General features: G+C 42.4%; 2 protein-coding genes across 2 annotated transcripts in view; one reads left to right on the top strand and one right to left on the bottom strand.

Moving 5' to 3' along the window:
- Positions 1 to 16,561, bottom strand: part of CTR9 (CTR9 homolog, Paf1/RNA polymerase II complex component) — a 28,999-nt gene extending 12,438 nt beyond the window's left edge. Inside the window, exons 1-14 of the mRNA XM_006258845.4 lie at positions 16,425 to 16,561; positions 10,081 to 10,179; positions 8,543 to 8,782; positions 7,898 to 8,015; positions 7,162 to 7,251; positions 5,700 to 5,848; positions 3,979 to 4,086; positions 3,342 to 3,449; positions 2,986 to 3,222; positions 1,991 to 2,080; positions 1,727 to 1,855; positions 1,433 to 1,616; positions 955 to 1,043; positions 506 to 691 (exon numbers count right to left, since the gene is read on the bottom strand). Coding sequence (XP_006258907.1) covers positions 506 to 691; positions 955 to 1,043; positions 1,433 to 1,616; positions 1,727 to 1,855; positions 1,991 to 2,080; positions 2,986 to 3,222; positions 3,342 to 3,449; positions 3,979 to 4,086; positions 5,700 to 5,848; positions 7,162 to 7,251; positions 7,898 to 8,015; positions 8,543 to 8,782; positions 10,081 to 10,179; positions 16,425 to 16,469 — 1,872 coding nt within the window. The 5' untranslated portion in view covers positions 16,470 to 16,561. The remainder of the gene's footprint in view (positions 1 to 505; positions 692 to 954; positions 1,044 to 1,432; positions 1,617 to 1,726; positions 1,856 to 1,990; positions 2,081 to 2,985; positions 3,223 to 3,341; positions 3,450 to 3,978; positions 4,087 to 5,699; positions 5,849 to 7,161; positions 7,252 to 7,897; positions 8,016 to 8,542; positions 8,783 to 10,080; positions 10,180 to 16,424) is intronic.
- Positions 16,562 to 18,095: 1,534 nt separating this feature from the next.
- LOC132248697 (inositol 1,4,5-triphosphate receptor associated 2-like) overlaps positions 18,096 to 26,747 on the top strand; it is a 61,119-nt gene continuing 52,467 nt past the window's right edge. The window contains exons 1-4 of the mRNA XM_059722675.1: positions 18,096 to 18,437; positions 20,638 to 20,862; positions 23,528 to 23,644; positions 23,743 to 23,923. Of these exons, the coding sequence (XP_059578658.1) occupies positions 20,643 to 20,862; positions 23,528 to 23,644; positions 23,743 to 23,923 (518 nt within the window). The 5' untranslated portion in view covers positions 18,096 to 18,437; positions 20,638 to 20,642. The remainder of the gene's footprint in view (positions 18,438 to 20,637; positions 20,863 to 23,527; positions 23,645 to 23,742; positions 23,924 to 26,747) is intronic.

The raw sequence follows: 26,747 nt of genomic DNA, 5'->3' as shown, positions 1-26,747 counted from the left end.
CGATTAGCCCCCTGAAAGCACTCAACAGCCATACTGTGACACGTGCGCATGGCTGCAGAGCACTTTTGAAGCAGCTGATCGTGAGAAAAATTAACCCTCCTCAAACGAGGTATCAGATGAAGGCACTTCACTTTAGAGCGCCTTAGGGCCCTGGTGTTCTCTAGGGTTAGTTTGTTGCATGATCAGGGCTGTCAGCAAGAAGGGAGGGGGGGATGGGGAAGCTAGCAGGATTCCAGCTGCCCACTAGGGCTTCCCCATCCCTTCCTGCTGACAGGCCCAAAGCTGGGGAGGGGCATAGCTGAGGAGAGGGGCAGCTCCTTCACTGGGGAGAGAATTGGCACCTTGCCTGGGTGCTTGCCTGCCAGCAGGTTCGATTCCCGCCCCAACCCAACAGGCACATGTCTATTGGGGGGGGGCGGAGCCTCTAAGTGATGGCACTTTATGTAAAGTACCGTGAGTTACAGAAGGGGATTGCACTTCTGACACCATGCAAAGAAGCATTTACCTTCTCTCTGTCCCTGGTGGGCTGATGTAGAGTTTGCAGCCAGACATTGCCAAGAGCCAACATGGAATAAGTATCATTCTGTGTAGATGGCTGCTTCAATATCCTCTCAAATTTCTTCTGTCCTGGACCCCATTCTTGTTTAGCCAAGTGAAGATTCCCAATCAGTGACCAAGCATCCGGATGGTCCTGAAATAAACAAAAAAAAATTTCAGTATAAAAAGTAACCTAAGGACTGATTTCACTTACTGTATTATACAGAAAAAAAATACACGTTAATTACTATTACATATGTGTTATCTACAAGTTACTTTTATATAGAAAAGGAGTAAAAGAAGTGAACAAATGCAAGAGATTATTTCAGACACCTTGCATATGTTAAGCTGAAAAACAAGTTTACTGGACTATTAGCTTCAAATTTTAGTTCTACACCAAGATGTTTAAACACTAACCTGATTTATCTGCAGTGCTTCTTTAAACCAATCAGAAGCTTCATAAAAGTTTCCTTTGTCTCTAGCCATAGCTCCCAATCGCAAGTAACCTAAAAACAGGAAATACTTTAAAACAGCAGTTTAAATAATAGGGCTTGTATAAATCCATAGACTTTGCCTTTTTCTTGAAATGTTTAGGATGGTAGGCACCCAAAGATAGTCTAAAATTTATATGGACACATTATATGCATGCAATTTCTTATTTACACCAAATAATTTTTCAATTGGCAAGCTTTGTGCTACATGGAAATTATAGCTTTTACAAAAATTAATTAAATGGTCCAGTTTCTCCCATGAGCTTCAGAGAGAACTAAAATGAAACTCAAAGATCATCTTTGATTTACCATTTATATAAGCCAAGTTATATACATCGACTAAAAAATTTAAAATACTAATCTTAAAACTAAAGAAGATTGTGGAGCCAATTAAGAGCACTTACAGTCAACATAATTAGGATGTTCTCTTAAAATGTTTTTATACAACTTTTCTGCTTCATGGAATTCACACATTGCCTCATATAGTCTAGCAAGGTTATAGGATGTGGTCACTGAAATAGCATTGTAGTAATGTTCATCATGTTCAGCTTCTGCCTTAGCACGATCCAGTGATGCCAAAAAATATTTCTAAAGGTAAGAAAGTAGTAGTAAAACAGAATAATTTTTAAAATAAATTTCTGAATCATCACAAAACAAATTCAGACCTTAATTTGAATGGTAGTAATTTAGTTTGGTACCTTTGCTTCACCTAGGTTTCCAAGTCGAAAGTGGAGAGCACCAACATTATTCAAAATCTCTGGCGGTACATCTGCCTGCACTTTCTCTTGAAGTATGCGAGTTGCTGTGCCGTAGGCTGAAAGAGCCCCCTGTGTAATTGTAAAATACAAAAGGAGGAAAGAAATGAAGGGAATAAAGTAGTAGGATGAATTCCAAGCATGTTTGCAGCACACACAAAAAGAAGGGAGCATTGCATAATGTGTACATTTTACAGAATGCAATACCTGTATATCAGTCTGCTCTAGAATCTGTGCTAATTCAATCCAAGCTTCCACATCATCTGGATACTGTTCTGTAACCTTCTTCAAGTGACCCTGAAAACACCAAACATTTATGCAATTAATATATTAAACTTACAAAGTGTGAAAATAAACACCGTAAGAGTTACCTTTTCAAGTTCTCTCTCTTTTCTCTAAACCATGAAGGTCTAACAGCCCAACACTAGCATACAACTGGACAAAGCTGGCCAGAAAAATAATTTATATGTCCAGCTGCAGTACCCTGAAACACACCATGTAGCTCCATACATGTTCCTGACTAAATCAGCAGTAGTATAGCTGCATCCACAGGATGCATAGAGCAGGCTAGTAGACACTGCCAAAGCCCATCCCAACTAATCCACTGCACGGACACTGCTACACTGATACAGGGGATTGTATACAAAGGCACACAACACTGAGGGCATAACCACTGGATTTGGTAAGCTGGTGGTTTAGATATGGATTTATTTTAGCACTTTATTATCAAATATACCAAAAAAAAAAAAAAAAAAGGTTTTCACAGCGTCCTTTCAGAATGGGTGGACAAGAATATATTTACGACTTCAATAAGGAATGCTTTACTTTCTTCCCCTGCTCCCCCAGAGGACTTCCTTATTTGTGCACGGGGAATGTTTTGTTTGTTTTTACAGACAACAGAAACTAAAATGGCTGCTTCTAGTTAACAAAGCCCCTTGGTCTCAGTTTTATACAGAAGATACTATCTTCTCTGCAGTTTATGGTATCTGTCAATAAAAGAAAAAAATTCACCTTAATATACACTGAGCTCCATGTTTACAGTAAAGTAACCCTGATTTTTTGGGACATTACAACTTAGATTTTAAGGCTCAATTTCTGTTCTTGGATACAAGAACAGACCTGGGGAACCAATGTACATTCAAGATCATCACACCAACAGATAGGACTCAGAACAAAAGTTCATCAACCATGTCTGGCTGTACCTTTGCAATATCTCTTTTTTCCTGGTCTTCAGAAGCTGCATACAGTGACCCAAGGATTTTCATAGTCTCATAATTGTTTGGATAGGCTTTCAAAACCTTTTCAAAGCACTGTGATGCATTCTCCTTGTCTCCCCGATAAATGTACATTTGACCCAAACCAAAAAATGGTAATACAAAAGAAGAGGAGGCAAATTGTGTGGCTTGGTAGTAATATTGGAAAGCCTGGTCATAATCTTCCTAATTAAAAAAGAAAAAAGCAAAGGGATTACTTTATTTTGTATTTAAATTACTTGAATTCATTGAATATCAAAAATTCTAAATGTAACATAGAAGAGGACTTTTTAAAGTTATCATACCTGTACATGAAAAGATCTAGCCAGCTGGTAGCAACTCTCTGCCTGCATAGCTTCAACTTCCGTATTATGGAAAGCATGAAGAGCCAAGTGTTGTACCTTTCCATAATCCTGAATAAGGAAAATAAGACTCAGTTTGAAGGGATAGGGGAGGAAATCAATTCCCGTTTATGTAGACGTTTAAGTTTCCCAGAAACAAAAAGGACAGACAAGTTAAAAAGTAACTTTTACTATGTTAAAAACAACATATATTTCATTTTAGGAGTTTACTATCCTTTTCTCTATGCCAGTTTTAAAAACAGGCAATAGCTAACTGCCTTTAGGAACATGGGTTGTGTTTAATTTAAAGAAGCAACTCATTTTTGTGCCTTTCTTGAGAAAAAACTAATAAGGGACTTGAAAGTTAAAAACTTCATGGTTGCCTGTCTACAACAACAAATTTATTCTTTGCAACTTTGGACGTTTCCAAAGTCAAAGGATATTTAAAATATGATTTTTTTTAACATGTGTACTTTAATACCTTACAAAATGCAGGTAAAGTAAATATTAAGTAATTATACAAGGCAGAAGTGGGAATGTATTCATGACAGCGGAACAGTTGCTGTTTAAAAGGTTATGAAGTATTCTGTAACACTCTTACCTTTTTGAAGAAGAAGTGATTAGCTAAGTGGTTCAACACCATTGGGTTACTGGGATCAATTGTGTAAGCTCTAGAGAGGAGCTGGACACCATTTTTGATGGAATCAGCCTAGATGAAACATTGAGAGATCTCAACACCACATCTGAACAGGTATTTTTCTCATTATAACATCTTTAGAACCATACTTTCAAAAGTCAGCAAAAGGTTATGCAGTTAGAATCTCTTCCTGGGATTTATAATATTTGAAAGCACCTTTTTGAAAGTTCATCAGGCTTTACAAACTTTTTTTTTTTTTTTTTTGAAGTAAGAACACAAAACAGAACCCTATAGAGTGGAATTATTTCAATATATTGGTTATAGTAACAACCTTCTGCTGATACTGAGTGGTACCCTGGCAGCACCCCTGAAAGGATCTCAAGACAGCCCAGGGTGCCACAAAAACCTAGCTGAGAATCACTAATTTAGGGAAACCATATCAAAAACATTAGTATTTGTATTTTTAAAGCTCTGTCATGGGACTACACTTAAATTTAAATGTTAATTAGAACCAAAAGATATCCACTTGCTTGGTAAATGGAGTGTACCATAAAAATAGTGCTTGGACTATGCTCCAGTGTTCTACCAAACTTAGCTATTTCTGCCATGGCATAAGATGCAGTTGTAACAGCCCAGCTTATGTAAACTGGAATAAACTACACCACTATAGATTTAAATCAACTCAAAAGGAATATTTTAAATTGCATTACAAAAACCAAAACTTGACTGACAAGAATCAACCAACATGTATACTGCAGAGTTTGCACTGGTTCATCTTCAGAGAAATATTACCATGTTATTTTTGACATAGAAAACTATGAACCAGGTCACCTTTTTCTATATTGACTAAATAATACATGATAAAAGAAGGTTCATCAGACCAAATTTCTATAATACAATTCACACCATAACTCTGCTGATGGCACAGAAGGGAGAATTTTAAGCTGACAGCTGACCTGGTGTTCATGTCCACAACTGGCATCCAGACTTAAATTTGACAGTTAATAAGATTTTACAAGTAGATCTTTTATTTGTTATAAAAGCTATTCAGATTCCCAGAAACTACCAATGTTATGTCCTAAATATATTCACCTGAGGGACTCTCTCAACATGACACTGTGTACTAACTACTGAAAAGCCAGTACTAGATTCCTTCATTATGCAAATGGTGAAGAGGGCTGTTGGTAGGATGCCTGCTTTGTGGACACCTTAATCACCATGAGGCTGAGGTACCCTGGAATTTGCAGACTTTCAGAGCATTCTACAGGGACTGTTTAATATATCACTTTCACAGAATTCAGCATGGCTCTAGTAATGACTGACATGTTCCAGTGTATTCAGAGTCAATGCCCGCGAAACAAGGCAAACTGACTAAAATTTGTCCTTAGTTCGTTAATTTTCGACAGCTGGCAACGTAGTGAGCACATGTATGCAGCTGCCTGCTGTCATAAGCCAAAAGAAAATATTTAACAAACCACTATACTTTTTCCTATAGTATTTAGTGGACATATTACATCTGGAAGTTGACTAAAACATATTAATCCCCGCTGATTATTTAATAATTTAATTTGTGCTGCTTGTATTCTTATTCAGACTTGCAATTGCATTTCACAGTGATGTTGACTGAAGTAATTCAGCGATTGTGCAAATATACATTTTCAAGCCTTCTCCCAGGTTACACTCACCTCTTTGTTATTGAGTTCCAAAACAGCCAGTCCAACCAAAGCCCCTACACATTTTGAGTTGAGCTCTAGAGCCCTGCTGAATGCCAGACGAGCTTTTTCCAGCTTATTCAATTTCACAAAGCAGTGGCCCATACCTAACCGAACCTCGGCTAGAAAAGAAGAGCAAGTCACTCAAAATATCAAACTCTTTACATACATACTTGTTACTCTGAACTGATGGTGAAGCAGGATCCTTACTTTTTAAAATTTTATGGGGGACACCGATTCAGACTCTATTCAGAGACAGCCTTGTGCATTAATGACCTCAATAGTGTGGTATGGCCTCAATTCCTACTGCACTTTCTGCATTTATACCATTAGTTGTTTCAGATTAACATTTTCATAAAATGTGAAAAATGTTAACTTAAAAAGTAGTTATCAGTATGGCGTGCTGTGTATTTATAATTACTTTTAAATTTATTTCATTTTAGTTTACAGTTATTTTTAGAAAGAAATGCATTATAAAATTGTCAGGAGGAAAAGTTGATAGTCTGATCAGCTACATAGATAACAGCTGGTACTTTTGGCACTTTAGAAAATGTAGATGGTTTAGAACTGTGGGATAAGCCAATTAGGTGTTTCTTTGCAAACAATTATCAGTGAAAGGATTAATAAGTGAGGCTTAAGTTCAATTAATTTTGATTTTCATAAACAATTAAGTTAGTTAATTTGGAAAAGTGCATACCACAGTACTATCTTTTCAAGCTCCCTGTACACTATGAATTAAGAGGTAACTATTTATATTCATTCTGATTCCTTTGTAAGTATAAGTGCTAAATACAAACTAAGCAAAAGTTTGTAAAAAAAAGGAAGAAATTCTTAGGCTAATGCATGGCTGCAGAAACACAAAATCCAAAAGGGACCTGTTAGAGACAGTGGCAGAGCAATCTGCATGCACATATTGAATCATGCAAAATGTTTAAGAACACTTGCTCCTATGCTAAGAGAATGTAACACTTTCAAGTACCTGTTTAATTTCTAACTGCATGAACTACTACTGTTTTTTTCCCTGGTTTATCCAGAATTTTAGTAATTAAAAAAAATCTATGATCCAATGGACACTAGTATTTGTGGGCTTTGAGATCTTTGCTAACTCTGAAGCAAAAGCCTCTTATATTCAGTTTCGGAAGACCTGCGAGTACCTCCCAAACTTCCCATTCAAAAAGTTGGTCAGCTTCTTTGGACAACCTGTTTTTATTTTTGTATCAGCTCTTTAAAAAATCATTAATCAATCAAAAATTCATAGAGCAGAAAGCTGATCTGTTCTATAAAAGTTCCATTTTTGCAGTTCACAACTGTAAAAGAATGCATCTATAAAGCTACCTTTTCTAGTACCTGAAATCATCATATAGACTTATTTAAGGCCTGAACAACTTAATAAGGCTTCTTCTACCTTCAATCGAAAAGATATTCTACTTCTTACCTGGGCAGCCAGGATTTGTTCGCAGTGCTTTCTTATAGTAGGCAAGGGCTCCTCTATAATCTTTCTTGTTGAATGAAATGCATGCTTTACCTGTTACAAAAACAGTTTCAGAAGATAATAAACATTATCTGCTGAAGTTGTGCCACACTGCCCTTTTCAGTAGCTGCTGCTGTAATGAATGGAATTAAGTGAAGTCATATATATAGTCAGGAAAATCCCTGCAATGACAAACCTGAGTCTCAATTTCAAAAAAATAAAATTAACACAGGACAAGTTTACTTTTTCCTAGTTTTATTTTTACTTGAATTTTATCCTTTCTTTCCTGGTTCAAAGGAAAGAGATTTACTGTCTAATGGAATTCAAAACCCTAAAGCCTCTCTCTAGAACAGCAACTGACAAAAGGTATTAACATCTGTCAACCCTTCACCACTGAGGGTATTCTACCCTTTTACACAGATCCATTGATGTCAATAGGAACAGTGACTGGCACAGCAGACAAAGGCACAGGAGTATTTAACAGAGAACTGGTTCACCAGAAAGCCTTATGGTGGCTTTTCCTACCTGTAAGCACTTCCTGAATTGATCTTCCAGAATATTTTGTACACTTTTGCTAAGCAGAGATGGGCTTGGGCCTTCATTACCAAAAGTTCACTTCTGTATTTACAAGAACTAATATAGAACCTGAACATGACTGGAGAGTCTAATGTTTTTACATAGATGATCATAAAATTCTTACCAAGAAGGGCTGGAATATTATTTGGAGATTGGTTGAGCACAAAGTGAAACTGTGCATCAGCTTGGTCCATTTTATCACCCTCTAGCAGACAAAAGCAAGCTCTTCCCAACAAGTGGTTCTAGATGAATGAGAAATCGATGTCAAAAGATTTTTTTTACTACATTTTATACCAACCACTTTAAAGGAAATTATTAAAAAGTACTAACTTTCCATTCAAAACCTTATTTTTATGACGATTTTTCCCCTGGAATTCCAACAATTAAAGACTGCAGGTTTCCACAAATCATTCCTACAAATTACACGTAGCCAAGTCTATTTTTGTAATGTTTTTTAGTACATATTTAGGAGTACCCGGGCCTGATTACATTATTAATCCCAAACCAAGAGCACTCTTTTTGATACTGATACACAAAAGTGTCAATTTTACTTGAATGCTTACAAAGTTAGCAGTGCAATTCACATGAATGGAATTGTAAAGTCTGTTCATGAGCAACTGTCCTCCCTTCAGTGATGCAATAATTATAAATTTGCTTTCTTTAAAGAAAAAAAAATTACCTGTACTTAATGAAATTTATAGCAAGTTACAAAATAAGTTTAATAAAACAATTAACAGATATGATTCTTCATATAAACAAACTTTTTTACCTGATCATACATGATTATTTTGTCAGCCATTGTATATAGCAAGGTTGCTTGTGTAATGAGCTCCTTCTTGTTATCTTTATTCTTTTCTTTCCGAGCTTGCTGTACATAGTATGCTGCAAGGGTATCCAAGCATGTCATCTGATCTTTTTCATGGTCTCTATAATCCAAATTACCATCTATACGTGCAGCTTCCAATAGTTTCACAAAGTCTTCTGTTTTGCCTTGCTTGTAGTATTCCAACTATAAACACAAAAATTTTACAGAGTCATTCCATCAAAATTTATAGTCATTCTATCATATTTTTCCAGTTTAACTGCAGAGATCCACTTACATACCAATACAATACATTAAGTATTTTATAGCTACTTTGTACTAAAAAAGGTACATACAATATCTATCCAATATTGCATAGATAAAAATTTAGTGGCAGCCCAACTGGCAACCTACAGTTGTTCTGTAATTATCTGAACATGATTCATTAATGGAAACAGGCTGTACATTAGGAAAGGAATAGCAATCAAACATCCAACTGAGGATATTTCAGGACAGTTCAGTTCTAACCAAAATGTAACATCTGTTTAGACAAAGTTGTCATACGATATCAAAAGCATAAACATCAAACAAGATTTGAAACATTCAAAATTTAAACCATATAAAATCCTGGGTAGCATAAGCAAATCTGTTTACGGAAAAAAAAGAAAAACAACATGAGCAGCAATAAATTTTCTTAATGAAAAATGATACAGGGACATGGTTGACTACATAAACATAGAACAAGCTATATTTATGAACTGGATTGCCAGACAGGATACATCATCTTAACTAGGTAGAATCCACATACATTTGGAAAACATCTGAAATTTAGGGGAAAACATAAGAACTGCTCTTTACAAAGCAACTGTCAGGACCAGTTAATCTTAAAATTCTATGTTGGTACTGCTTTGCACACCAGCAGACTTTATGGCAACTTCTTTCCTCCACTCATACACTCATTTGTCTCATGAATCTTATGGAAATTACTTAGATCACCCTTAAGCCTGTATAATTTGCTCATATTCATGTAACAAAAAATCTATCTACTATCCTATGTGAATGAAATCCACCCTCACTTGTGTTCATAAACAAGTAGCTGTTTATTTTATATTCACAAAGTAACAATTCTCTTTTTCTCCCTTCTCAAAGTATTTTAATTCATTAATTTGTAATTTTCTTTTTTTCGTCCCAGTTCACCATTCTTTTATTAGAATAATGCCTAGTACTCTACCACTGGATTCTAAGCTTTTTACCAAAGAATTAAAAATCAACCTGATAAAACGCACAATTTTTTAAGACGACAGTAAAAAATGATGCTAAAGAGCATCACCTCATGGAGAAACTAAGTTCTAGATTCTTTAGCTATATTACTAATTGTGATATAACAAGTTAGGAGTATTAAGCCCAGAGTTCAATGTCCTTTAAGATGAAATTTCAAGTCCCACTTCAAAATTGAATCTCCTTCTACTACCAAATGTAACAGTAGAAATTGTTTTTAAACTGACCGCTAAGGCAATCCATATGTGCAGCTGGGTATGTTCTTGTTTCAGGATACTTATAACTTCATCCCCCTCTGGTAACTGATCGAAGTCAAGCTCAATGACCTGAAAACAGCAAAAATAATTAATCTTACTAGGTATTGATAACTTATACAACTGACTTCAAATAAAACTTAAATGGTAAATATTCAATTAAAAAAAAATATTGACATGAGACAAAACAGATAATGTGTTTTAAGAGTACACCAGAAGTTAGATTAGACAACCTAGAAGAATCTGGATGTTTCCTTTACAGCAGGGGTTCTCAACCTTTTTTTTAAACAAGTGTACCCCTTCTGTCTCAGTTTCAGCTCATGTACCCCTTTAATATTAAAATTATTTGGGAGGGGCCAAGCATGTGCCCCCCAGCAGGCAAGTCTGTGGGGCAGGGGAAAGGGCCATGGGGGGGGGCCAGATCAAGGCCCTCATGGTGAGCGAGGGAGTAGGGCACAGATAGGGGCAGGGGTGAATGGGGCCCTGGCAGCTCGTCCAGGAGCGCAGAGGGGCTCTTGCCGCTGCGCACACACTGGTGGAAGACCCAATCTGTACGTGAAGTGGAGGTGGCTGCCACTGCGCTGGACTGTGTGTGATGCTGCAGCTGCCCTGGGAGTGGTGCGACACCACATGCGTCCCACCACCAGGAGGTCAGGGGGCGTGGCGCAGCCCAGTGGTGGTAGGCACATGGCTTCGCACTGCTCCCAGGGCAGCGACGTGCAAAGCCCAGTGGCCGCCACCTCCACCCTGTGCACAGATTGGGGGGGGGGGGGGGGGCATGTGCCCCCCAGGCCTCCACCAGGGTGCATGCAGCCCCTGCCCCTGTCTGTGCCCTCCCTCCTCCATGCCCCCTACAACCTTTTTAAGAATCCCTAGGGTTACGCGTAACCCCAGTTGACAACCACTTCTTTAGAGATTTCTCTCTTCTAGGGCTGTGTAGCAAATATACCATATTTACTCAAATACAAGATGACCCTGAATATAAGACAGCTCCCCAATAATAAGATTCTATATATGGAAAATGTATACATTTTAGGGGTGCACCAATATATTGGTCCATATTGTATCAGCACTGATAAAAGGAAAATTGACATTATCCACAATTGGCTTTTTTTGGCGAATGTGGCCAACAGGTCACCAATAAGTGTCACATGTGCCCTCTGGATTTGTATGCAGGGAGAAGGCAGGCTGCCCACTGCCAGCACAGTCGGGGGCTGCATCAGCTTCTTCCTGGCAGGGTGGGGACTAGGTCAGGGCTGTGCACTAGGCAGGTGGGGGAGGTACTGGGAGCAGGGGCTATGACAAATTTGGGGGGGCTGTATCCCATCCCATAGCCTCCCCCCAGTGCCACCGCCACTCACCCTGAGCACAGCCCCTGCCCAGCCCCCCAGCCAAAAGGAGGCCAGCGCAGCCCCTGACTCCAAGCTCACAGCAGGCAGCCTGCTTTTGCCAAGCACACAAATCCAGGGGGCACAAGTCCTCCATGCCTCCCCAGGGGGTGCGTGCAGAGATGGGAGCTGACCCCCTGGCTCCCTGGACAAGCTGCCCACAGGTCCATCCCACACCCTGCTCCACCTGAGGTAGGCAGTGCCTGTCCCTGCCCCGCTCCTTCCCTCACTGTGGGGGCCTCAATCTGTCCACCCCATGACAATTCCCTCCCCTACACCCCTCACAGACTTACTGGCCTTGATGTTGCTCTCCAAGCAGCTGGGCTCCATACTGGCTATCAGATCTATATCAGCTGATCTGGCTGGTTAATAATCAGCTATTGGTATCAGCCAAAAAAGTCGTTATCGGTGCATCCCTAATACATTTGTTATAATTTTGCAGGTGTAGAATCTAATTAACAGTGTTTTGTCTTGAATTCATCACTTTCCCGCTGCTACAGCACGGAAAATAGTGGCAGGGGACAGGAGGTCAGATGACTCCCTTGCCCTCTGCCCTCTCCCAGGTCCCCCTTACTGTCAGACACTACTCAGGCTGTTCCCTCCCCAAGCACAATGTGGAAGAGGAGGGCAGAAACTGCAGAGGGGAACAGGAGACTGGTGCGGTTCTGACTCTGGTCCCAACCCTGACTGCTGAAAATTTCAGCACAGGTACTTATATATAGTACAAATTGTGCATAGTATTGGTCCAAAGCCAAAAGGCTCATGACTTATTATATAGTTCATTGTGTTGGGCCTCACCAGAGCCAACACCATTTCAAGCCATGACGACCCCATAGCTCAGCACTGTTGAGTATGTGTGCATACTCCAGGTACCATTCCCTACCCCCTCCCTCCACCCAAGGATCCATGTGCTAATTAAAGGGTGGGCAAAATATGGCCTGCGGGCCAGATCCAGCCATTCTATCTGGCCTGTGGGACCCCGAAAAAATTTAGAAAATTAATATTTATCTGCCCCTGGCTACCTGTCAAAGATGACAAGGCACCAGGGGCAGTAGGACCCAGGGGGAGCTAATGGCAAGACCCAGCAGCCACAGCAGCAAGGCTTACCTGGCCCTACCACAACCCCAGCATGGGACCCTTCTGGCATGGGACCCTGGGGCTGTTCCTGCTTCCATCCACCAGAAAGGGAAATTCAGATAAGAAGGGGGGAGGCATCCACACCCACCCACCCACATGCTCCCCTACCCCACATACAAACACACCCCACGCCTATCCACCCCACCACAAACCCCACACACCCACACCACACCCTACGTACCCACACACGCACACCACACCCTACGTACCCACACACCCCACAATCCTATACCCATACCCTCCATAATATACAAGAGTAAGACTTAATTTTAATCTATTATACAATCACCTCTATGTACACTACACAAACACATGTAAGTCGGGACAAAATATTTAAAAACAAAAAATCAAATTAATGAATGTTGTAGTAGATGTTTGATTTTTAGAATTTGGTATTTTTTTTTAATTCCGAGATGGCAAACCCCCTTGCTGAAAGGAGTATTTCTGGGGGCAAGGGGAGAGATTTCGGGTGGCAAAGGGCAGAGATTTCTGGTGGCAAAGATCAGAGATTAGGGGGTAGGACTTCTGGTCCCAAGATGGCAACTGGGGGCAGGGCACATGACAGGGGGCGGGGCTACCCTTGTGGCCCTTGACAGCTTGCCAAAACTCAGTTAGCGGCCCTCTACCCAAAATAACTGCCCGCTCCTGTGCTATTTAGTCCTTCACTTGTGATTGGAATTAAGTGTTCTTGTCATGAGTCCTAGGACCCTCCAAAAATGTATATGCAGATAAGGTGTAAGACAGCCTGGTCCATCTCCACACCATAGAGGGCAGGACCAGAGGCAACAGGCTGAGAGAAGGGGTGACCATGCCTCTCAACTACATAAAAATGAAGAAATGGAAATCATTGGAGATGGGGGGGGAGAAAAAGGCACAGCTCAGTTGTGAGAGTGAAGAAGTCAAAATGTATTTGATGTAGTAGTTCAGCATGACTTTTAAAAAGTTAGCACTGAGGGGGACAGAACACAATGAGCAATATATCTTATTCAGATGGGCTGCACTAACCTAGCCTTGTAAAAGGAAACCCTCATTCAAGTGAAGTGTTTTTATGGGCAAATTCAGCATGAATTCCCATGAATTCAGCATGGGCTACATTTAACAAATGAACAGAAGTCTGATTATGATCCCACTTGAAAAGGATCAAAACTTGTAATAATCTAATGTGGAAAAACCCTCAGTGAAGTAAGCGTGAAGCGTAATCATTGGACTGGATGTGAAAATGATGTAAAGAAAACATATTTACCCAAAAACGATTAATAAACAGAGATACAATCCTGCTGCCTTCAAAATTACTCAGGTACTTTAGTCAGAAGCAAACCAAGATTTTAAGGCTATAAGCATTTTGGTCATCTAATTGGACCCTTGCTTACTAACACTGTACAGTGCCACCAGAAGTTTCTTCATCAAGCCCAGAATTTCTACTTAAGATACAGAATCCTTTTATGAAAGCACCCAGTCTTGATTTAAAAACTTCAAGTGATGAAAAATTCGTTGGATCCATAGGTTATTCCAATAATTCAGGACCTTGGGCCAAATCCACCCTTTGGAGTTGTATGATCTAACCACAGGTCTCTAGACCACATGGGACACGTGCCAGCCATGGCCCTGTACACTACATGCAATGTTGGGGGCCACAGTGTGGTCTGCATGTGGCATCCGACTAGACTAGCCGTGTCCACTTGCTTTAGCATGCATAGGCAGCCTGGGACCTCATCTAGACCAGCCCTAGAGCCAGTGTGCAGGGCCAGTCTGGCAGGGCACCACATGCAGCCCCAGGCCTCCTGTGCCAAGTACAGTGCTGGATCTGGCCCACATACCATGTGCAGAGTGAGCCCTACAGCATCAAACTCAATCCAGCCCAAGAACCCTGATCTGGCTCTCAGAGCCAGATGAGTTTGACACTCCTGCAATAGTTAATTACCCTCACAGCTGAAAATGTGCGTCTTGCCTCCTGTCTGAATTTGTCTAGCTCTAGGTGCCAACCACTGTATTTTGCTATGCCTTTTTTTGATAGATGAAAGAATACTTAGTTCAAGAAACTTTAGCTGAAGAAATTTAAGGAAGTCTTATTTCTCTGATGATAAAGCCAATGCATACAAAGAGGCAAGCAGGTTAAGTGCAGGTAGAGAGATCAGAAAATGTGTGTCACTCATACACTTTTACAGCACTTTTTACTAATTGGTCTACTGAGCAAGCCTTCCAGATGGGGAAAGGCAAGGGTGAAGTTACACATTATACTTAGAGCATACTAAGGGTGCTTAAAATGTGAATATCTGAACATCAAAGCTTAACTTGTTCCAAGTACCCTCTGAGCATCTGACAGTTATGCCACTCCAGGCAAGGGTTAAGGCTGGGCCATGTAACTTGTGTAAGAATAACTTCAGTCTACTTCACAGAGATAAAACAAGCAATTTTCAATGCTCCAGCTTCCCAGGATGTATCGTTCCTGGCTCCACTCATTAGCAGGGCTGGAGCACAACCATCTGGATTCCTGGCCAGCACCCCCAGCCTTCTAGCAGCAAGAAACACTATTAACCCTTAACGTTCAACTGCTCACAGCAAGGTCTAACTTTAAAACTGCTTAACATGCCACAGATTTCAGACAGACTACATCTAACTCCAAACTGTTGCGATACATGTCAAAAACATGAGTAACCACAATTCCAAAGCAGTCTTAAGATCTGTTATCACAAGTGAGGCAAAAGCCATTTTAAAGCAAGTGTTCATACTCTGAACTGTTCATACACATGACAATGCAGGCAGCAGGGTAGACTTACACCTCACAGACCAACTAAATCAGAGAGGCTACAAGCTTCTGTAAACAGAAGCTCACTCCATCAGCTACAGAAAGCAAACTGGTGCTCGTTTCCAAAGCTGTAGTGGCCACTGGCATGGAAGACAGTACTTTAAAATAGGCGGGAATTTTCCCTACAGCCAAACTGGTACAGATTTGGGGGGGGGGGAGGGGGGGGGAAGGTTTGCTTTCCTCTATAGTGGGGGGACCATGGCCCTATACCCAGGATCTCCTGAGCCTATACTGACAACATTTCATAGAAGCAGGATGCTGGCTGCTGCAGTTCCCCTGCTTTATCTGGGCCAGGTTAAGGTGTTAGGTCTGTGTTGTGTCAGGGTTGACAGTCATCTTACTTAGTGCTCAGATTATAGATCAGCAATGATTTTGGGCAGAGCACAAAAAATGCACACAACCTCAACTTGCAAGATGCTGGTGTACCACGGGAGGACAGTGAGGGGCCTGATCCTTTTTGTGGCAGTCCAGGCCCAGCCCCTCCCCCTCTGTCCTCGAGGCACGTGGGCCACGCCTTGGCATGCCAGGGGTTGCCCACCCCTGTCATACATTGTATGGGATAGTTTGGCACAGAGACAATCCTGCCTCAGGAAGAGGATGGAGGAGGGGTCCTGGGCAGGTGCCTTCCAGCCCCAGGCTTGGTCCGGTAAGAAGCACCCTGCAGCCTTAGACCAAAAAGCTTCAGCAGCTTAACAACTGGTGGAGCCCCTGGGAGCCGGAGCTGCCCCAGACAGCTGCACACCCCTGGCGTGCTCTTAGCCCTGTGGTAGCCAGGCCCCAACCGGGGCACCGGCCCTGACGGGGGGCTGTCCGCTGGCCCGACCCCCGCTCTGCCCGGCCCTTCCCCAGGCTTTTCCTGCCGCCAGGCATAGCCGGGAGCAGGCACTGCCCAAGGGGCAAGCCCGCCCCTCCCCCCGCCCTTTGAAGCCGCTGTTCTCTCAGGCGCCCCGGGGTGAAGGCGGGGAGTGGAGAGGGGCGCTACTGACCTCGTCCGTGTCCCGGAGGGGGATCTCGATAGAGCCCCGCGACATGATGCCGGAGCTCGCGGGCAGCGCCCGGTCCCACGACGCGCGGCCGCCTCAGCTCCTCTCCGCGGCCCCCGCGCGCACTTCCCGTCACAAACTCCCTCCCTCTCCCGGAAGTGCGTGTCCGCCCCGCCCCCTCCGGGCCTCGCAAAGCCCCTCCTTCAAGCAGCCCGCGCGGGCGCGCTGCAACGGCGGAGCCGCGCGCTGGGCCGAACCCTATGTCATTCGGAACCAAGGGGTGGGGGCTGTGTGCCCCATTTAGTGCGAGGCCCCTCCCCTTGTGGGCTGGGGTGGGTGGGGCCGCGTGGAACTAGAGGCTGGCTCTGATTGGTGGCCCAGCCCCGGGATGGGCAGGCAGGGCTGTGTGAGGGGGTGGTCCCAGTCCCAGGGCCGCGGGGCTGCCAGGGCTACGACAACGCGCGTATTTGTATGAGCGTTTCAAACTTGGCACAATGTATGCCCACTAATAGTAAAAGGGCTCCACGTGCATAGTCATTGCTGCAGCCTATGTAAGTAAAACGTAAGTGAGGGGAGTCTTACCCGACTTTGAGGTTTGCAGCTAGCACCTTTTTTTTTTATGAGGGCTTGCCTCAAGATAAAGGCTTCAACTTCGATGGCTTAATTCTCACTCCTCCCTGGCGAGTTATAGTGAACAATAGAAAGTAAATAAGGCTTATTTGCGTAGCTATTGGCATATTTTTTTGTGTACAGTAGGTTTTTTTCCAGCAAATACCATCATTTGGGGCTTCCAGTACACTAAGTTTCATATTTAAGACCTGGCAAAGCTGGCAGGGACCACTAGCTGACATCTAGTAAAACCGCCTGCCTGAGGCAGCATCAGCCCTGTCCAAACCATCCCGTACAGCCAGAATCTAAACATTACATAAGACTACCTGCAGCCCTGACATTCAGCCTCGGACAGGCTGCCACTGGCCTTTTTTATTTTCCTTGCCAAGGAACTGGATAAAGAGGTTCCAGGTGATCGTTTCTGCCATTGTAGGCCTTAATGCCCTTTCAGAGGTGCAGCTTGAAGGTCCAGGACTTGTTCCTGGATCCCTACCTGCTGCTGCAGTGGGTGGCCTCATTGTCAGGGCAGCAGCTGCCCTGGGTGTGTGCAGGGTTGGGCCAGGGCATCTGTATTTTTTAAACTTTATTAATTAGTCCAACCTATAAAATAGCACCTTTAAACACTCAAAAGCATCCCACCCCCCCAAATACACACAAAACCTGATTTATATGAGCACTGCTGCCAACACCACCCAAATCCATGTCCATAGAAGTCTTCTGCTTCCTTCCTCTCCTCACCCACAGTCTCCGCTGTGTTTCTGTCCATGCCAAGCCCCTGTGTTTATTCCTCTCCATCTTCATTCATTCCTCCTTTTCCCTATAATAACTCTGCCTAACACAGATCTCCTTTGATTCTCCTCATCTCTGCTTATAATCTTTAAATGTATTATAAATGTGTAAGTTCCCTCCTGGAACTTGCAAGTCCATATTCAAAAAGGCTCAGATTTTCTGGCTGGGAGGCAGGAGAAAGCTCTTCTAATTTGTAGTAACACTTTTCAAAGGGCTAGACAAAACAAGGCAAAAAGACATAATATTAATTTTAATTGCAAACCATGGGCAGCCCCTAATGCATATATTCAGGGAAAACATGTTTTTATTGAGGCCCAGAGCCTGCAACTTGTTCTGCACTGGTGGAGTCTTCTGGATTTCCCTGCAGGTGTACAAGGCCACCTGTAAAGGACAAATGACAGGATTAGGTTCTTAAATTGGTTTTCTGTCTCCATTAGGACCGAAGGATCAACCCAAATGTGCACAATGAAGGGATTGTCAGTAGGAAGTGTGCAGAGGGTGGTAATTTGCTACATAAGAGCAGCCAGAGTCAGCTGTATTGAAGGAGCTAAAAAAATAAAAGTGATCACAGCAATCTCTCCTCTGTAAAATACAGAAAACCTAGAAAGATTTTCCAAGGTATAAGTGATAGGTTTATAATGGCTGTTTACCAAAACCTGAATGTAACTACTATGTGATACTCTCAGTTAACTTGTTTGTTTGAAATGTTATATGAACCACATTGCATGAAGCTGGTAATAGCTTTTGTCTAAGTTGTTTTTTAGTTGATCATTTTCTTATTAGTTAGTAGAATAGATCAGCAATACTAATGCCAGTTGTCTGGGTTGATAAAATGCAGCTGGTAACATTTGGTAGTACAGAGTCTTTATATCTGACTAGAAACTAGCATAAAATGGGGTGTGGAAAATGTGTGTTTGGGGGAGAATGGAATGGAGATGATAAATAATTTGTTCTCCTAAATAAACTTTAATTCAAGTATCTCAGAATTCTGGGCTAAATAGAGGGAGAGACTGTTTGCTGACTGGCTCATGTAGGTCCTTATTCAAATTCATGAATTTATTTTTCTCAGATGAATACATTGCTAGACAATCATTGCAACAAGTGCTGATGATGCAATTTGAGTTTTAAAAGATTTACTACTATTTGCAAGTTTATAATTTTCCTTTATTTTTTAAATTATTCTACTCTTTGGGTTCTGTAGAAGCTTATTTTTTCTTGTGAAGCTAATGAGTCCTTATACAAGGCAGAAAGTGAAATCCTGCACACCTGTAATTATAAAAGTAGTTCTTGGACATTGGGAGAATGTTTTCATGATTAGGCCAAAAAGAACATTTTGAGGGCATCTGATCTAAGAAATAATAAAAATGAAATAAACAAGTAAACACAATCATGCCTGCCTTTAGAATATAAATCTACAAAGTTACTACTTATAACTACTAGTAATTTTTGTTGTGTTGGGTTTTTTTTAAGGTGCACATAATGTAGCATCTTTTGAGTGATGACTTTTTTTCTGTTTGTTTGGTTTTTTTTAAGCCAGGAAACATCTTTGTGTGTTTATTTCATGTCTTCCCCTTATCAAATGCATAGTCATGTTGTATAAAACTTACTGAATTATACTAAATAATGTGTCTGTATAAAACATTGAAAATAGCTGAGTATGAAATGTTTGGAATCAATGATGTTTCAAAAACTGAAAACTGTCTCTTATTTCTGTCCACCTCTTGTTTTGAGTCTTGGCTTGCTTTTCTAGAAGACTTTTTGCACTGAAGCCAATTTTGGGGAAAATGCCTTAATCGTTCTTAGGCAGACAAGGTTCCTTGGGTGAATCTGATATCTTTTATTAGACCAACCCAAATAGTTGGAGAATAGTTATTCCATCCAGGAAGAGCACACACCAACTGCTGAAACTTCCTTAGCCTGACGAAGGGTTTCTGAACCCGAAAGCTTGCTTAATAACCATTCTCCAACTATTTGGGTTGGTCTAATAAAAGATATCAGATTCACCCAAGGAACCTTGTCTGCCTATGTCCTTGGACCAACATGGCTACAACCTACACCCCTTAATCATTCTTAGGCAGACAAGGTTCTTTGGATGAATCTGACATCTTTTATTCAGCCTACACCCCTTAATTATTCTTGTCCTTCCTTGACTTGTCTAACAAAAACTACCTTTGTGGCTTTTGTAAATGTAAAATAAATTAATAAATGTAAAAGTAATTTCTCTGTAAGGTGGATTGCACAAGGATATTAAAGATGTAAGTACATAGTGCTGAAAGGTTAAATAGATTGGTAGAATAACACTGGAAATCTGTTACTTTCCCACTGATTTCCATAGGGCATCTTCTATCTAGTTCCTTCTGAGTTTCAACCCAGTTTTATAAACCAAAAAGTTCAGAGCAGCAGATGAACTTTGAGGGTTGAACATAACTTTAAAAACCATTGTGATTTTAATGCCAAGACTAACAAAAGTTTCACCTTGTTCCATTAGGCTATAATAAGTCCCGGCTTGTATGAAGACATTAATATATTGATACTTTATACTCTTGCCTTCTTCTTGTTCAATGAGCCTTCGCTAATTAGCATTACTCTACTTCTCTAGTTCATTTACTGGGGGAAATCTGATTTTTTTTTTTTTTTTTTTTTTTTTTTTCCCCCTTGTCTTCAGCATAAAATTTTCTCAAATATATTTCTTTCAGGCCAACATGTATTTCATATCCTTACATACATCTTGAGTTTGTGTTGAAATATAATTGTTATGATTTTGTTTAAAATAACTTAACTTTGTGCTGTTTGTATTTGCTTAATTATCTTACTACAGAAAAGATGGAAAACAGACACCAAAATACAAAGGAAGAGCCTGACCATTCTGATTTGAAATTTGACCAATGTGTTGTAGTAAATATAGATTCCAGGTCAGATGCTTTTTCACAAGATGCCTATCTATCATCAGAAGACAACTCTTCCTTATCAAAAGGCTCTTCTGAAACTTCAGAATCTGCACATTCTTCTCTATTAAGTCACTCTCCATTTTTTACTGATGAAAGTAAGTGGTTAAAGTATAAAACCAACCTTTATTTTCAGGTGGAGATGAGCAATTCTATTTGCCAATGAGATGGGTCTCTGTTTGGGGTGAACAGAGGCAGAATTGTCTTAGTGCTTCCCCAGGGCAGAGAACTTTCATCTTTAATGTTGCACATAAGTGGCACAAAATAGTCCTTACTACTATCAACAGCAGTGGTTCTCAAACTTTTTAGACTCAAAGTCCCCCTCAGAGAATGCCAGCTCTTAATTTTTACTGGTTTTCTGACTACAGAAAAATAATAGGGAAAATCTTCTGAGATTGCAAAGAACTCAAAGACTACAACAAATCAGAATGTTTTTAAAGTTATAGATTCCTATTTGAAATCTCTGAGTTTATTTTGTGAATCATGTTCACATACCTAGCAGTGGTAACACTGTATGAACATGTCCAGACGAGTGCACACATGCCTCTTGCACCCCTTTGAGACTCTGCAAGAGGCATATGCGAGAACAAAAAAACATTCCGCACACTGCAAATTTGGATATGCAGGTCAAAAAATACCCCCAGGGAAAAAAATGGGGCAGGGCACAGTCCCAGACCATGCCTTGAGGCAACCGGAGGCTCGGTCCTCCACAGAGCAAGCTGCAGGGACCTGGACCCGGCTTCATGCCAGGTAAGTAGGGGGTTGAGAGTCTGGAGGAGGAGGGAGGGAACCATGGCGGGGGGGGGGGGCCCACCTGTCCCCAGCCCCCATTCATTCCCCCAACTCCTTGTTCATTTCCCCCACCCCCCGCTCTCTCTCCCACCCGGCCCCAGCCCCTCACACTCACCAGCAGTAGCAGCAGCTGTCAGAGCTGCTTGGGGCTTCATGGCACAGCCCCCCTGCGTGGGGAGAAGTGGAGCTTGACCCCCACCACCTGGCACCCCTGCTGCTGCATTGTGCAGGTGAGGTCCGGCTCTGTCTCAGAGCTCTGGCTGCTTGCGCTGAGTGGTGCCGAGCCCTAGGTGAAAGCCACAACACCCCAGAAATGCCAGACAGTGTGCGGTGCCCTGCCAAGCCAGGCTGCGCCGAGTCAATGCAGCAGCTGCAGCGTGGGTGCCAGGCAGCTGGGGCTGAGCCCCCCTGCCCTGTGCCACGTGGAGGGGCTGTGGCATGAGGCCCCAAGAGGCCCTGACTGTTGCTGCTGCTGCTGATAAGCTGCAGGTAGTGCAGAAGGCTGGAGCTGGGTGGGGGAGCAATGAGGGGCAGGAGACAAGAGGGGGAATGATCAGAAGTCTGGAACTGACCGGGGGAATCCCTGAATTGTCTCCAGCCTCCTGATTGCTCCCCCGCACATCTCCAGCCTCAGGAGGCTGGAGATGAGCAGGGGGCTGGAGACCAGTGGGGGGAAGGGATTCGTGGGGGGGGGGGGGAGCGGGCTGGGAACCTGCAGGCAGGGCAGTCCATGTGTTTCGGGGGGGGGGGGGGGGGGGTTCTGCCCTGTGGTGGGCAGGGGACCCACCTCTCCTAAGCAGCCCCCACACCCAGAGTCCCCACACACTGACCCACATCCCCCCACCACACACCCACCATGTGATAAGGAAACCAAAAGCAAACATTAAAACATATAGATGTTTAGGATTCATTTTATTATGATGCTAGAGACACTGATAGGCTTCCAAATTGCTTTAAGATTGTAAATACAGCAATACAACATTGCCCATCTGATCAATCCCTCTCTCTCTCTCTCTCTCTCTCTCTTTTGTTCTAATTGTGGAAGAATGTGGATTTTGTGGTATTTTAAAAAGTGAATTTGAGATGCTGCTTCAGCAGTCCATTTGGCACAAGGGGTAGTGTCTCCCAGATACAATTGCCCAAGCCCCAGAAGCTCCTGAGGGCAAGCATCCCTGAGCTGCTGGCCAGGGCAGGTTTTTATGTGCTGGCCCCAGGCTCCAGCTCCCCCTGGTTGCAGATCTGGGAGGAGCCAGGCAGGGTTATTTTGCCCCAAGTGGCACAATTTGCTCCACAGCAAAATGCATGTCCGGGCACTTGTGCTGAGGCAAAAAGCCCTGGCTCAAATTTGCGCCGCTTCCATTTGAGCTGCTGCAAGCACTTGTGCTTGCATATGTGGACGTGCCCCATGACACCATTGAAAGGATGTCAGTGTACCCCAAGTGACCCCCCCCCCATGACATCCTGGTTGAGAATCACTGATTTACAGCATCATTTCTTTTTAAATTTAACAGATTTCTTATTACATTTATTATATGCAGCCCTCTATTTGCCAGTTCTCCTGACCTGCTCTTTTTTGGGTGCAGTTTATGCCTATTAGCTTTGTTCTATTAAAATTATGTGACTTGGGATCTGGCTGCCTGGGTAATGGTCTTTTTCCCAGTGAGCTGTCACTTATAGTTGAGGTCAGCAAAGGTACTCAAGCAAGCAAGTCCTGATTTAAAACATCTGGGTGCTGGTGGCAGAGTCCTCAGTGAAGACTTAAAATTTGGTTCCTTTTACTGGTCTGACAGAGCATGTAACTATTGGTCTCTAGGGCATAATGCAAATCAGATTTCCTCTCAGGCCCTTGGTTGGAGGGGGGAGGAGGCTGCTGGTGGTATGAGAAAAATTGGTTGTGGAACTTTCCCCTTTTAAGTGAGCCTCATGGGGAAAGAAAATTGTATGGTTGTTATTTCACTTATTTCATTTTAGGAAAGACTAGTACTGCAGCTGATGAATACATAACTAATAATATACTGAACTTTGTTCATTGTTCCGAAGATGATTTGATCAGCTTTACCTTTGAAGTTTGCAAAACTAAGGAGACAGGTACCCTTATTCCTCTAGTATTGCAAGTGTTCTAACAACCAAACAGGACATTTTAAAAATAGACTGAACAATTCAATATATCTCTTGCTTTTTTACAGGACTAGTTCCTGCTTCTGTTTTAATAAAATATTTAGAAGATGTCACAGGACAGAACCATGAAAACTGCAGATTGTTATTGCTGTACAATATGTTAGACCCTGAAAGACAGAATATCTTTATCGATAGAGAAACATTTCATGCTACTATGAAAAGTTGGATTGCCATGTGCTCCCAGGATTGGTAACTCAGTTTATTTTATTCACTTATTTTGGCTAAGTCATCTTTTATTTTCAAACAGCATGCATCTATTACCACAGTCCTCACTGAGGCCAGTATCTATTTAAATCACCAGGTATTTTGTCTCTGTAAGAATGTAAAGGTATGCCCCCCTCAAACTGCTTTCTAAAAAAAACAATACCAAAAAGTAAGATGACATATTTGGAGATGTATGTTTTTTATGTTTAAAACCAAGAGATCAATAGAGACACCTGTGCTTTAAGCTGAGTTCTTTGACTTCTAGTGCAACATTATACAAGTCATTTAAGTCTAAATCCCTACCTTAGCACTTAGGATGAGATTACACTTTACAATTGGATCATGTTAAGAGCACTTAAAATATAAATGATCACACATTAAGGCTCATTAACTAGTGCTAAGTGCACCTTAGGGGCACAGATAGACATGCAGGCCCCAGCTCTAACTCATGGCACTTTATGTAAAAGCCCCCCTACCTTTCCTCTGTTAGAGTCCAACCCCTCACCAATTCAACAGACATTTGCATGTTGGGTCACGGTGGGGAGGGGGGGACTGAGACTGCCTGCAGCAGAGGAGCTGCCCTTCTCCCCCTGCTGCTGCCTCCTCCCCCTCCCCCCCCATTTTAGTACTGTCTGCAGAAAGGGGGAGGGGAGAGGGAGCAGGCTGGGGTTTGCCCAGCCTGAGCTGGAGGGGGGAGAGTTGGCAGGGGGACTGAGACAGGGGAGCTCCAATCCACTTGCTGCTCCCCCCCCCCCAGATCAAGTGGGGCAAACCCCAGTGCACAGCTTGCTTCCCCCTCCCCTCCTTCAGACAGCTCTGGGGGTGGAGCTGGGTTGCATCAATCCAACCCCAATTGCATGACAGATTAACTCTAGGGGACCCAAGGTCCCTAAGGCACTCCAAAGTGGAGTGCCTTTATCTGATCCCTCATTTGATGAAGATTAACTTGTTCAGCAATTGGCCACCTTAAAAACACTCTCCAGCCATGCATGTGTATCACAACATGGCTATAGAGCACTTTCAGGGGGCTGATCGTGTAACAAATGTAACTTCTGGCTGCACCCTAGGTGTCTTAAAGTAGTGCCACTTTGCGCCAGGATTATCTTTTGAGTTTGGCTACCTAGTTTAAGTTAAATTAAGTTCTTGGTGTACATCTGAGAGAGAACCAACAATTTGCAGTCCCCCAGTATCCCAGGAGGCACTGCTTCCAGATGGACTATCATCCAGGATTTTACAGCCTTGGACTGACAGTTGGGACCAGCCAGGTAACAGGTGGGTGAGGATGCTGCATCCTTTACCCCCAGATCCCTCCCCTGCCACCCCAATTTCCCCCTCTGCTGGAGAGGAGGGATGGAGGCGGGGAGGTGGAGGGACAAGGAGCTACTTGCAGCCTCTAGCAATGCCCCTGCTCAACAGCCCTCTGGTGGCAGGTCTGAGCAGTGCACATTGGAGAAGGTGTGTAAACCCTGAACATATGACTGATGATTACTAGCACTAGTTAACTGTAATGCAGACTAATATTTCTTAGAATTAGCACTTGCTAACTCTAATGTGTAATCTCATCTTCAGCCTACATACTTGTGCTATATGCTGGAGAGAGCTGCAAGGGAAGAATAGTTCTCCAAAAACTGCATTGTAGTGATAGACCTGTTAATCCATCCTACCATCCATGACCAAATACACAGATCCTTTCAGTCAAACACAGAGAACCCTTTTTATAGCTTCACTTTTTCCATCTTCACTCTCCCCTTTCTGTGTGGTGAAACTACCAGCGCTGTTGCTTGAAACTGTATTAATCCATTAAATGAAGAGTGGATCTGTACTCTAATGCTCATAGCCACAATAAATTTATGTAACTGATGCATAGAGAAATGATGATGTTGCCCACAGGATGCCATTTTTACTATTGTGTCCCAGAAGTCAGTGAGGTTTGGGGACCATTTTCTGTGGGTCCTTTTCTTCATTTATGAAATGATAATACTACTACTTTGCCTGCCCCTCCAAAGGAATACAGTGAACCTAAACTACTTTTGTGATCCTTACCTGCAGTGCTACAGTCTTCTTCCTAGCAGTGTTTTGGCTCTCTCATCCTCCCAGTAGAGATCCTGGGCTGACTCTGATCCACCTGTGTTTTATTTTCAAAGAGTATTAACCATAAACCATCAAAAGTGATAATGGTAATTATGTGGCCACCTGATATTTTTCCCCAACAACACTCTGAAAACCATCTTTTAAAGTTAAAATTACAATTATTCTATGCCAGTGACAATGTATTTTCTTCTTCATGTGGACTCAACTCAGAGGCTCTGTTTGTCTGTGAATCTAAATGGCATATGTTTTCTTTTTCACAAGGAGGTTTACTTATTCCTCTTCTCAGGTGTCATGGAGTCCTTGGGGGTAGTGCTTGCTCTGGACCACTACTGCCATCTCAGTTTCTGAGAGCATCCCCTAAAGTTGGCCAAGGAGTGGCTTGTAGGGTGGGGCAGGTATGGGGAGACTTGGGTTCCTTGCCGTCCATGGTCCTGACTCAGACCTAGTTCAGAGCTAGTTCTGTTCCTGAGAGAAGGACTTTTGCCTTTTTTTGAGAAAACAAACACAATCTAAGAGCATCTATACATGTGCTTTGGAGTGTGGTGGGGGGTGCTTTAATAAGAGCGGTTCTGAGAGCCACTTTAATTAAAGCGCCCACAGCATCACCTGTATTCAGTATCCTGCTCTTCAAAATGACAGTGGAGGTGCTTTAACTAAAGCTTGTTTGATGACATTTAGTTAAAGCACCCCTGCCACCATTTTCAAATGTGCATAGAGA

Source organism: Alligator mississippiensis, chromosome 2 (assembly GCF_030867095.1).
Source record: "Alligator mississippiensis isolate rAllMis1 chromosome 2, rAllMis1, whole genome shotgun sequence".
Classification (NCBI taxonomy): domain Eukaryota; kingdom Metazoa; phylum Chordata; order Crocodylia; family Alligatoridae; genus Alligator; species Alligator mississippiensis.
The sequence above is the reverse complement of the archived record's forward strand: the minus strand, read 5'-3'. Positions and strand labels throughout refer to the sequence as shown.